The 13,215-nt window shown below is 45.1% G+C and overlaps 1 protein-coding gene across 1 annotated transcript; it reads right to left on the bottom strand.

Moving 5' to 3' along the window:
* Nucleotides 1-3,147: 3,147 nt before the first annotated feature.
* Nucleotides 3,148-6,036, bottom strand: BTG1 (BTG anti-proliferation factor 1). Its single transcript, XM_069773460.1, has 2 exons — nucleotides 5,640-6,036; nucleotides 3,148-4,431 (listed from the first exon to the last, which is right to left on the bottom strand). Exons 1-2 carry the CDS (start codon nucleotides 5,785-5,787, stop codon nucleotides 4,067-4,069), a joined length of 513 nt encoding a protein of 170 aa, XP_069629561.1. The 5' UTR covers nucleotides 5,788-6,036; the 3' UTR covers nucleotides 3,148-4,066.
* Between the last annotated feature and the right edge of the window lie 7,179 nt (nucleotides 6,037-13,215).

Below are 13,215 nucleotides of genomic sequence, written 5' to 3'. Positions count from 1 at the left end.
TTTAAATTGAAGGCCGTCGAGAGCGTACAGGCTTAACGTTTAGCCTTCAGAATTGCCATCACTAGCTATGACACGAGACGGCACATCTTGATCTTCTGATCCAAGGAGACTCTTTTTAGTGATGAATAGGAGAGACGTTTTTATCCTATGAACTGATTCAATACAAGATGACAACAAAAGTAGAAGCTGGTGATGGTATTTTCACATCAGAAGAGTGCCTCACATTGGTTATTTCCAAATTCTCATGTAGACTGATAGAACAAACCAATAATAACAAAATCCTGTGGCACAATGAGGCCTGTCACACAGATCTACCAGAAAATCTTTGCAGAGTCAGCAGAAAAGTAGAAGACCAAGATCAGCATTATCAGTGATTGAATGAAAGCCCTCACATCTCTATTCAGACCTAAGAGTGACCCCAAGATCTACAGGAAGAGAAAGACCATGGTCTGAACGACTGCTTAAGCCAGATGTACATCTCCAGAATAAGCAGGAAAAAAACACACAACTGCAAAGAGAACAGAGCAACAGAGATTCTTACAGGATACACATAATACAAGTCTTTATAGGAGGAGCATCGTTACCAAACATGAAATACAAAAGCAAACTCGAGTGCATAGGATCTGATACCACACATAGCACAGCGGGGGAACATGCTGTGAGAAAAAGAAACATTTGCTCACCTGACATAAACTAGGAGGCAATTGTACACTTTAAAAAGACATTCACTGAATGGTCAAAAAGTCTTAGCAGACTGGTCCGTCAGTCTAAGAAGAGCTGTAACATTAAAGCTGCAAACAGCTGAGCCTGCCCTCAGAACACCAACAGAACAACAGGATTATTCAGTGCTTCACAAGGAAAGTCCAACTAATTTAACTAATGTGCACTGGGCAAGCAGGTCTTGAATCTTGCTCTCTCATCTCTAGTATTTGCGTTAAAATAAAAGCCTTGCTGGTTTCATAATGGCACCTTAAATGAAATTCAGAAGTGGCAAGCATTTAGCTTAGTGCACTGTTTGTTCTACCTGCACCAAAACATAGGATTGGCAACAGCCTCCTCTTACAGACATACTCCATTTCTCTCAGGAGTCCTTCGTATGCCCTGCCGCCACAGTATGCTAAGTACTTTCAAAATCAGACAAGGGCACATTGTGTGATATTTAAATTCCAGCTGGAAGAAATCCCAACAACTCTGAGGACACAGGTTGTACCAATTACTAGTTACAGCTGCAGTTAAAAATTATGTCATGAATGAAAGCACCCTACCGTAAAAGGACTAAAATCTTAACCATCTAAGGGAGCAGGCTCATTCTTGGTTCAGTGTCACATGCCGGCCTCGCAGATGGAATACTTGTTGCCTCGCAAAGCTATGCTTAACTTATCAAAAAGAAAGTACCGACAGCTGATGCTTTCATAATGTGCATGTCAAAGACCAACTATACAGCCACCCTTTCTGATGCTGTTCGTACTGTGCAGCAGAAAAGACTATAGGCAGCACCATGATACACCAAGCACAGCTCAGTCAGCAACGAGCTTCATGAGTTTAATATAGCTTTACACGAAGCCAAGCTCAACGTTTTTCTATTTGTATATACTTATGCTGCTTGCAGACACATAACCCAACAGAAATGTCTTTGAGTACTCCTGTTGCTTGAATAAATATCTTGCTTACAGACTTAACAACTTGAAAGTGTCATCTTAAAAATAGTGGAATTTTTAAGGTATCAAGATGTGAACCTAAACTTTAACTCTACACATGAGTAACCCTTGTGCTGTAAAGCAAGCTCATTCTGAAGCTTTGGTGATAGATCTCTTATTGCCAGATCCAGATCCTGAGCAAGCTCTTTAAAGTTCCCTGCTTCAGGAGCACTTATGCTTCCACCAGTCTATGCCAGAAAGTGATAGTACTGGAGAAGCCCTAGCAATGCTTTGAAGTGCTGAATGTTGACATACATATGCAGATCATGGTAAAAATAGTATTTGTAAAGCTGAACTTTCAAAAAAAAAAAAAAAAAACCAACACCAAACAGTGGGAAAGAAATTGATAAAAAAAAAGTAGACAGTTCCATCTTATATTTTGCTTATATATAATCAGTTATAGCACAGATCAGAAGACAAAGGTTTGGACTGGAGATACAACACATTACTATCGCCACACTGTAAAGGCTCATAGTTGAGCAGGAGCTGCCACAACGCATGGCAAGTATGAAGCTCAGTTCTATGCATAGCTAGCAAGTTTAGTTGGCAAGTAATGATTGTTTTCTTTTCCTTCAGAGCAACAGCTGCAGTTCTCATAACTGAAGTGACCAAGTTGGGTAGGCCTTTTATTAAACACTCACTGAACAAAGTACACAGGAGGTAAGGAACAGAAAGTTCTTGAGTTTTACTCCAGCACTTTAACAAGTGTGAAGAAAGTGGTAAGGAATTTTTCTCAAGTGTAACTAACCGCTGTGCTGTATACAAATGACATTAGTGTGGTGCTTAAGTGAATCACATCTCCACATCATTCATTAACTTTGAATACACATATAAGTATGGGCTTCTCACTTTGCCTCAACCAACCTTTTAAGTTTGGGAAAAAAGATCTACATACCTTTTGTTGAATCCCATCTTAATGATTTCTAAAGTGAAAGTCTTGCATCTGAAGAAAGCAAAAGGCGAGCAACCTTTCTGTAGAGTGGTTAACCTGCTCTTAAGGCTAAGGGACATTTGTCCCAGAAACTCTTATTGAGCAGGGAATCCATCAGGGAGCAACTGAGAACTTGTGAGCAAGTAGGTCAAAATGGACATTTAGGTTTGCTATATCCTTCATCAGGAAGCCAAGTAAACTTTAATCCTCTGGATTTATTCAAGTCATCTCTGGTGGATGTTATTTCTGTACCTTTTCCTCATATCCTGGAATTACTGGCCCTGGAGTTATTTCCACATTGACTGATTTTAAAAGGTTTAAAGTGACATGTACATCATTGTGTTTCCCTAAACTTCCCAAGCATTTATATACGAGGTCTTCATTAATCCATGTCTGTACCACGTGTTCCCTAGCATCAGGGTGCCATTGATGCTCTTAAGCCTTTATAGTACCTATTTCATTTCTACTGTGAGACAAAAATAGTTTAACTGATCCTATGTAATCACGACAAGAGATTAATTAAAATGCCAAGATAGGAAACAATTTATTATAGAGAGAAGAAAAATTTCTCATCCAAAATATAGAAATCTGTACAACTTTGCCACAATCAATATACATGAACTGTACAAATTTACACCAGTTCATAATTTACCAAATAAAAGATGACTAACAAAGTTCACAAAATAGATGGTGGTTTGTGGAAAAGACTTTTACCCAATTAAGAACAAGGAAATTACAAACCAGACCTCCACTTTCTAAAAATAAGAAGTTTACTCAGTCTTAGAAAACTACAAGCTAGCAAATGTACAGATAGCTGGCTGGTGCTAACACCACAGTTCAGACAGTGTCTTTATATGGTCTTTTTAAAGCCTGTTGCCATGGCAGATTCTGATCACTTGCTACTTCTGAGGCCAATGTAAAGATGTGACCATTTCCCCAGGTCATCCTTACTAGTTTATCTTATGTACATTTATACATATTTGTAAGTGCTAGGTAAAAGTCTGAAAAATAAAATTTCCAGTACTATGGTGTTCATAACAATAAGTCTTGTTACTGAGCTGCCAAAAATGCTAACAATTAATAAATGTAATAGTGCAAATTTACTCTGCAAGACCTACTGCAGAGAATCACTTTATAAATACAGATTGGGGTTGAAAATTGGTGTAGAAATTAAGATGTCTTGGAGAAACTGACCCTTCCTAGATCTTCTTCACTCCCTAGCAAGTTGCAATCATTTTGACTCACAGGCTATTAAATCACTGAAAGGTACTGTCCAAACTATGGCACTGTCACTTTAAAGTATACCACTCTAATGCGTGCCAGATCTTCACAGCTGTGACATGGTTTAAATTCCATAATCCATCCCCAGAGGTGCCCACCCAAAGTAAAAACCAAATTTATCCATCCATTTTAAGGTGATCCATCCACAGACTATATCTTAACCTGATACAGTCATCATATTGTAGCTTTTGGAAGGGCTAGTTCTGCCCAAGAGAAGTTCCTCCTTACAGCTTATTCTGCTGTCTACCATTTGCATGTTGGTGTTATTTTGGCTACCTCCTGCTGGTGCAGCTTCATACAGCACACAGATGGAGCCATCCTCTCCAATACGGTAGGACACTTCATACGGGTCAACCCATAGAGTGAGTTCGCTGGGAAGAAGCTGGAACAGTTCCTGACTGCTCAATCCAATCCGCTGTGCTGCCTGTCCAATGAGAGGATCCATTTTATGGTTGATTCGGATACATCGGTAACCTGATCCCTTGCATGGCTTTTCTGGGAACCAGTGGTGTTTATAATGTTCTATAAAATAAAAAAAATTAAAAAAGATTATCCTCCTTAACTCTGTGCTCAAAAAGACATACAGTGATCATTGTTCTCTCGCAAATTTCACACCTCGAGATGTTGAAAAGCTTATTATTTTAGCATCAAGTGACTCGAAAAACCATTATAGCCTTTATTTTTGCTGAGGATTTGCAGAAGTGCAGCGTCCCTTGGGAAGTACTCATGTACAAAGTTACTGTTTCATGCTACCATATACAGAGAACAACATCTGCCATCTGAAAGGAGTGAAGTGCAACTTCCTGGCATTCGCAGAAACAAATACAAAAATACAGACGCGATTACATACATAGCAGAAAAACTCAAGGGCTTCAAAACTGCATGAACCAAGAAGGCAAAAAGCACCTTTCCAGCATCCTCTTGAGATCACACCCATGCTTAGTTCCTCACATTCTAAGAGCACCCAAAAATAACTAGGGAAGGAGCTGGGCAGCATTTACCGACTGACTCAAGCTGTATTTCACCACTGCTCTTCCCAGCCTGTTTTCCAGGACGAGATACCAATGACTTCACTTACCTTAGGAGTTTTATCCCACCCAAAACCCTATCGGTCTGAGGCTACTTGTAGCCACCATTAAGCACACTGGGACACGGGCTCGGGATTACAAAACCCGCAGGGCAGCGAAGAAACCCCTCGGTCGGTATTCGATCCTAACCAGGGTTTGTCGGGTGGCTATGAGATGTTTCCAGAAGAAAGGGGAACCGAAACTCATCGTCCACCGCTGAATTTTACTTGACCACAAACAAAAAAATTTTAAAAAAAGCAACTTTGGAGCATTTTTCCTTCCGGAAACCGGGCGGTTTGAGCCCTGCGAGCAGAGCCCAAGTCTGGGCTGCTCCGAAAGCTTTGTCTACGAAGCCGAGACGAGGCGGGGGGGGGCTGCCTGCACGACGCCCGAGCCCCTTTTGTTTACAGCCCTCTCCTGCCTCCCCCCACCCGCCGGGGGCCTGCTCGGCACCGGGGGCGAGGAGGGGGGTCCCGGGAATGGGACCACGGCAGCTCCAGCCCCTCGGAGGGGCTGTTTTTCCCCTTTTTTTCCACACACACCCCCGTTCTCCGGCCGGCCGCGGACGGAGGTGCCACCTGCGGCCCCGACGGCCCGGGGCTGGGGGGGGGGGGGGTAAACCTCCGTCCGCGGCACGGCGGCTGGCTCCCCGGCTCGGCTCACCTGCCAGCAGCTCCTGCAGGCTCTGACTGAAGGTCTGCAGCTGCCGCTCGTTCATCAGCCCCTTGGTCCGCAAGAACTTGGAGATGAAGCCCACGGCCGCGGCGATCTCGCGTATCATGCTGGCCCGGGTGTACAGGGCGGGATGCATGGAGGCGGCGGCGGGCGGCAGCCAGCTCTCCCCCCGGGGGCGGCCGGCGTTGGGACGGGACGGGGGGGCGAGGGGCAGGGGGGGCGAGCAGGGGTTCGGAGCGGTTCTAACTGGGAGAGGAGCGGGCGGCGGAGCCCAGATCACATCCCGGGGGCGGCAGCCTCCGCCTCCTCTTCCTGCGGCAGGGGGGAGGCCGCGGCAGCGCACCCCGCATCTCCTGCTGCGAGGGGCGAAGGGAGCTGCCCGCCGACCGCTCCATCTTATAGCCGCCGACGGGCGGAAATGGCGTCAGGGCGACGGAGGAGGGAGACGAGAGGGAGGGGTGGGGAGGGGAGGGGGGAGGGGGCCGCGCCGCCGCCAATCGGGCGATCGCACCATGGTGATGGGCGGTGGAGGGGGCGGGGCCGGCTGAGCGGGGGGGGTGACGTAATCGATTGTAAACAAATAGAGCCGCGGCCGGGGGAGGGGGGGAGGTAGCGCGCGCGCCCCCACTCTGTGAGGGCTTCCCGCCTCCGCCCGCTCTGTGAGGGCTTCCCGCCTTCCGCGGCGGCCGCCCCTGTTTTTGTTTGTTTTGGGGGTTTTTGTTTGGGTTTTTTTTTTGTTTGTTTGCGCGGGGCGCGTAAGAGGGCGATAGAGCCGCCGAGTGCCCGCCGCTGCGGTGTCGGGAGGGAGGCGAGAGCGGCGGCCGTGCGCTGTATCTGGGGAGAGCAGAGCCACGTCAGCGGCGGGGGCGGGCGGGAGGAAGGAGGAGGAGGAGGAGGAGGAAGAAGAAGAAGAAGGGGGGGCGAGGTGAGGGATGGCAGGCGGCCCGACTCCCTCCGCCGGTCTCCCGGTGCGTTCTGGCCGGCCCTGCCCCGCCGCGGAGCGCCCACCTCAAGGCAGGGGCGGGCAGAGAACCTTGGGGGGGGTTTATTGATCCCCACAGCCGGCCGAGGCGATGTGGCTTTTTCCCCCCTAAAAAGTTGTCCCGGTGGGCCCGAGCGTGGCTTTTGTCCTCGGGGTCGTTTACCGTGGTCGCAGCGGGGTGTCCCACCGGGAGGGTCCTGAGGAAAGCCGGGCCTGTGGGCAGCTGGTGGGCCACCAAGGGGATGGGGGCAAGCCAAGCGAAGGGTACGGCTGGTCAGCAGGGCAAGCGTCTTCTTCTCAGCGGCCACGGGCCGAACCTCAGCCCTGGTTCTTTGAGGACACCCCAGAAACAACAACTTGTAGTCTTCTGTGCACCTCATGCGCGCTGCTGAGTGGTATGTTCGCCCTCGGGATTGTACAGTTATCTCGGCTTTTCTGCTTCTTGCTTTGAAAGGGGAAAAGCCCCAGGTGGATGGGAGGACTGAGGTACGTTACTCAGCTAGCGATGGCCAAGAGGAGTGTAAAGCCTCGAGCCTCCCAATGCCATGTGTGTCCCTTTTTGCAGAACCAAAGGGGAGATGAAAGAAGCAGCAGAACTCCTTTTTTTTTTCTTTCTTTTTGTTAAAAACATAAAGTGTAGCTTCTTTGATAGAAAACTCACTCTTCCCCTGGGGTATATGCCCTGCCCCTATGCAAAACTGCTAATGAAACACAGCCTGGTATTTACATGTACAGCTCTTCCAGTCAAAGATCAGAAATCAGGCCATTAAAGGCACAGCAATAACACACAATTAAATCCTAAGATTTCTTTTTCAGTAAAAATAATTCAGTAATGAAATATATAAAAATACACGTGTGAAATAATTTGAATAAAAGATGAAAGTACACCATTTTTGCTTGTCTGGTGTTAGAGGTGTGCCTGAACAGCGCTTTTGGTCTTTTCTCTGCACTCAGGATCTATTCTACTGTAGACTCTCAGCCTCAAGAGACTGTCTTTGACTCTCTATACCCAAGGGAGACCTGCAAAACACCTTCAAAAGATAATTCTGAGAGCTCAAACTCACAGCTTTACTGCATACTAAAAATGTTGGTGTGGGTTTTACAGCACAGTCTCATCTATTTTCCCCCCACTAAACCTCTGAATGTTACATTAGGGCTCATGAACTGTCCCTCTGTCCTGTGAGAAGGGAGGAGCTGCCAACCTGGCCCCTCCTTTTGCTGCTCCATAGGTGCCAACCGTCCCTTCTTCTCAGTGCGTCCACAGTGTATGTGAGGTGTGTCCAGAGCTGCCACTTCTGCTCTGCTTATAGGTTGGAATTTGCTCTTTCAAACCTCGAAGCAGCTGACGCTTCTCTGCCCCTTCACAACAACGTCCATTATCCTACTGGAAAATACCACTTCTCTTGTGCAAAATCAACATTATTCTCAGAGCACTGCAATTACACCGAAATAACTACTGGAAATACTTCCAAAAAAAAAAAAAAGAGTATAATGTTTGCCACCTTTGCTTGGACCTGAGCTTTATCTGGGCCATTTTCTCATCTCTTCTACTTAGTTGCAGCCAGAATCAAATGCTGAGAAGGAGTTTTAGGAACTCCCAAGTAGATAAGTGGTCTTATGTAGTAGCACCCCAAAGCATGAGGTTTAAAAAGCTCTCCTCAGCTTGCTACAGCAGTAACTGTTACAGACAGCAAGGCTGTCCGGTTCAGATTTGAATCATTCCCCTTGAATTGTAATTCTAAGAACATAATGTGGCAGCACGCACCTCATGCCACACTCTGGGAGGGGAGGAAATTGAAAAGATTTTTTTCTTTTTTTTTTAAAAAAAACTTGCTAGACCATCAAAGAATTTCCCTCAGATCTCCTGCAAAGTCAATACCTTCAGAGCCCTTTAGCAATCAAGAAGTTTTGATAGTTCCTATTGCTTCCAGACAGTTACAGCATGCATAAAGAGGGTCTTGTCTATGGGAAGGTAAAATCTGTGCATACAGATCCAGTCGACTAGTGAGGAATGAACTACCTCGGTGTTCTTACTGTGCAGCCAGCAAGCAGTTCAAGTGTAACTTCGAGGCCAAGGCTCTGCGAGATGCCTGCCAGCAGGACCTCATCCCTAGCTGTGGGAGGGAACGAGGTAACAGGAGCAGCTGATGCAGAGAACCGTCTTGTTTTCCCAGTCTAGGCAAGTCCGCCTCCATCTCAGTGCTGTGGTGGGATAGCAAAGGAGCTGCTGCCATTTCCTGCTGTGAAATGCTCCCAAAGATCCTCATCTTTAAAGTATGCAGGCTCTTAGCGATGATGAAGACTTTGGCATACAGCTCCCAGGATCAGGGAAAGTCAGCTTTCCTTGACAGGGCTTCAGTGGAGAACATCAGAGAAACTGGCCGTGCCTTAGCCTGTTGCTGGTTTGTACCTTAGCTTCCTGCCAGTATGCCAGCGTGTCTCACTGATCTGCTGTTTTGCTCTGAACTTCTTCGGCGCCTGTCCGTTTTGGGATATATGAAGTAGTTCTTGCTTTCTCTGGCCAGGTCCTAGCTGGCTACTCCTGCCTCTGCAGCTCCAGGCACAGAGGAGGCAGTTTGCCTGGTCAATAGTGCAAGATACTCGCCAATACCTTAACGGCAGGGTGCTGAAGAAGATAAATGTAAACATTTAACAACTGCCGTATTCAGCCCATCTGATACTTTAAATGAAGCAGGGGCCCTAGGGAGAGAAAATAAAGAAAAAGAGTATGTGATCATGTAATTAAAGACTGGATCATAATGAATATGCACAAAAGGGTTGAACTAAGGTTGTACTGGCAACCCAGCTTCTGATATTTCCTAACTTTTAAGCAATACAATGCAACCTTTACAACATTTCTTTCAAGTTGTTTTGGCAGGAACTGTTTCTCGCCATTGGTTTGGAGAGAGCCTAGCACTTTGTGAGTTCTGTCATAATGGAAATAAGTAATAGAAATACAACTACTTTTATCTATGCCACACACACACATACACACCCTGCAACTATTGCAACACGCTCTTTTCCCAGCTTTTTCTGAAGGAAGCTACTGAGTGTTCTTTATGGTAAGTGGGAAGATTCAAGAGTTCAAAGGAGAAGAATTAGAATTATTTGATTTTTAAAAAATTTGTTCTGGTCCTAAAATCTGAATTAATACGTATTTGTTTATGAAAATAAATACACTACATGTACAGCATGGATTTTTAAATTTTTTTTTCCTGTTTGGGAAAAACAATTCCTGACGGAATAAGGAAATGCAAGAAAGTGTGAAGGTGTTACAGGCTTTTTATGTGGCATCTTGTTAAAGCCTTTCAGCATAGAAAAGCGTTAAGTCTGTTCTCTTCCTATTCCACTGTCAGTTCTAGCTATGGTTTTGCACTGTTTGGCATTGACCTAATAAAGAAGTAACAGTTGAGAAATAATTGGTATTTGTTTCCAAAAAGCTGTATATGTGCCTTAGACTGGCATAAGCTTTCTCTCACCTGTTAGCTGAAGAGTCCCGTTTGCAGTACATGAAATATATCAACAATCCGTTCTATGTATAAAGTTTATTTTTAGTGTACGTTGATGTTATTAAAATGCCACATTATTTTTGTCATTTAGCAAGCATTTGAAAGCGTATAGCACGAGGTTGTCTCTTTGTTTTTCTTTCTGCAGAGGAAAGCTTACCATGGGATTCATAAAACATTTATTAATGTTTTAGCTCTCTTCAGTCTTTGCTCTGAATATGTAGTTACAGCTGTAGAGACATTAAGTTGCTATTCCAGGAGGCAGGTGTAACCCAGACAGTCCGTAGCCGGCCCTGCACGTCCACACTGCTCCCCACAAGACCCCAGCGCCTGGTTGTGAGTTCCCACCTTGTTCTGTCAAGTTTTCAAGCAGGCATCCCTCAAGCTACGGCGGTGGTACTGGAGTCCTTCTTGGAAGGACTTTGGCTGCTTGACTTGGATTAAGACGGAGACAGAAGCCGTTAGCCCCCTTCTCGCTGCAGGGTGAGTGTCCTTTGGTGCCTGTCAAGGGGTATCTTGGGCCTGATTTATTTCCCTAAAGCCAGTCCTTGAGAGCGGGTTGCCATTCATGTTGTGTTGCCACAAGACATGTTTGGACTTGAGCTGGGGCTCAGACCTGGGCTCAGGGATGTCTTACAGATCCTGCCCACTTGTAAAGCAGCACTCTGCAGCGAGGCAGGGGTAAGGGCTCTCCAGCTCTGATTGTAAGCCTTTCTCTCAACCCAGCATTATGACATTGAAAGTAACCGCAGCGTTGTAGCAATGAGTGTTTTATCCTGAAAAAGTGTGGGGGTGAAGAAGTCAGTCACATATTCTTCCAAAATGGAGAAGTCTTGCTTACGAAAGTGTAAGATAGACTGGTATGAGTCAGAGAAAGGGCAAAAGTCTGATTTGTGACCACACTGGGAACCCCCCCCTCTCCCTTCAACATGCTCATGCGTGCACACACACACACACACGTACACACATGCACGCACTCTGCATTTGTAGATTGGTCTATCAGGCAATAAATTCCTCAGACCCTTTCTCACACAAGTAGAGTCCTGTTTAAGGATAACTGGCATAAGCCAGAGTCCCATTCTGCAGTCCAGCAACAGCCTGACAAACATTTCTGCCGCTGCAGGAAGATTGAGAGGGGATGGAAAGACTCAGAGGGCAAGGGGAAGCTGTCAGCATTGGTTGTAACTACGGCACGTTCTGCAAAAGTAATTTCAGGAAAACCAACTCGTGACATCTTAAAATGACAAAACTCTGCTGCTCTTGCTCCCTACAGGAAAAGGCTTGCTCTGTGAGGGGTAAGTTTGATTTCAAAGGGACTACTCACAGAGAAGATACTCCTTGTGGCGTGAGCCTCAGGTGGCAGAAACCGGAATCTGGCCAGGACAGATTCAACAGAAGGCTTTTCCTATGCTATTGCTTTGATTTCAGCAAACAACATGTGACAGCGTGCACATGTAGCAGATGAAAAGCAAATTCAGAAAATAGTAATCTGTTTTTCTTATAAAGATGAATTTTTTTTCAAGAGGGATAGTAGCAGGTGTGGCAGGGGTGCTTGTTTTTAACAAAGCAATCAGTGTGGATCCAGTAACAACAAAAATTTAAGACAATAGAAGCAGATTATTTGCAAGCTTGTCAATAGAGAGCTCCTTGCAACAGAGTTATACATAACCATTATTACACATCCATTTTTTCATTTGTATGCACTTATGAATAAAACAGGAGAGGCTAATATAGATGAGATAAACAATCAGACATTGCAATCCTGCATGGGAAAGTTATTAGCAATAATATTAAAGTGAAAGGAGCTTTTAAGTGAAAAGAATGATTTAACCATTTGTTGTCATGCTCTGCAATCAAATGATGTCACCTCAAATTCCAAATCTTTTACCTCTCCTGTAGTTTTTCATAGTGCAGCTGGGACGGGAGGGGTGATAAAAAGGTTTATAGTTCTCTGCTTCCCAGAGCTTTCTTTTCTGGCCTGCAGTATAGTTTTAGGAAGGCCTGAAATAATTTCAGAACTCCCTTGTCCACAGTTGCTGTCTATGGGCTCTTGCACTGACCGGCGACTGCCAGAACAGCCCGTGCTGGTCAGCGTGGGGCTGTTGGTCCCCCCATGGTCAGGCAGACGGAGAACGCACAGAGGTGACCTGCTGGAAGAAGAAGATCCCGACGCCCACTTAGGCATTTCAGGGATTCTTCGTGATGCTGAAGCGGCTTAAAGAAGCACGGCGAAGCCTAACATTTAGTCCCGTGTTTAATCCCGCATTCAGTGGTGTTCTTGAAGGGTTGATCTCTAGGTTTGAAGGGAATGGTTCCCATCAGCAGGGGTCACACCAATGACAAGTACTGTCCTGAGCTCAGACGAGAGTTGGTTTCTTCTGGTGCTTATGCTGGTAGTTGAAGAGGCATGAAATCAGCAGCAGGGAAACAAGATTACAGCTAGAACAAGCTTATCAACTACTGCATTAAGGACAGCAAAAATCATTATGGATTATAGTGTGGCCTTCTGCATAATGTTTGTCCACAGAATAGGCATCTAAACAGCCAATCCATCTAAACATGTCTGAGCATATTTTTTACAAAGGTATTTCCAGAGCAGAGCTCCGTGTAGTGGAGAGTCCACCAGCCTAACTATATTAGCCCAACCCAGGAATTTTAATGATACTTTTATAACAGTATTTCCTGTCTGTTAGAATTAAAACTGTGACTGCCTGTGGATCTTAGGTGCAAATTTCATTAAAATAATTTAAGATTTTAAGAAAACAATATGTTGGTCCTGCAAGTATTCATTTTTCGTTAGTATTTGCAGCGTATGTACTTTGATTTATGATGCAGTTAAAAAATCTAGACAGACTTTTTAAAAAAACTTTAAAATATCTGAGAAAAAAAACTTTAATTTACTTTCCAGTTAGGTCATAAAAATTTCTTAAGCAGCATTATTTAGGTTTGTGATTTGGAAACTAAATAGACTTTCAAATGGATGGCCCCTTTGGACCAGTTATTAAGTACTATCTACAAACCTTCAGCAAATATGCGTGTCTCAAAAATACCTCAAAATAGCAAAACATGGAGACAT

Source organism: Haliaeetus albicilla, chromosome 28 (genome assembly GCF_947461875.1).
Source record: "Haliaeetus albicilla chromosome 28, bHalAlb1.1, whole genome shotgun sequence".
Taxonomy (NCBI): domain Eukaryota; kingdom Metazoa; phylum Chordata; class Aves; order Accipitriformes; family Accipitridae; genus Haliaeetus; species Haliaeetus albicilla.
This window is presented reverse-complemented; position numbering and strand designations above follow the sequence as displayed.

Coding starts and splice junctions, on each gene's coding strand:
- BTG1 (XM_069773460.1), bottom strand. CDS start 5,787: ATGCATCCCGCCCTGTACACCCGGGCCAGCATGATACGCGAGATCGCC. Junction 4,432..5,639: donor CCTGCAGGAGCTGCTGGCAG/GTGAGCCGAGCC, acceptor TTTATTTTATAG/AACATTATAAACACCACTGG.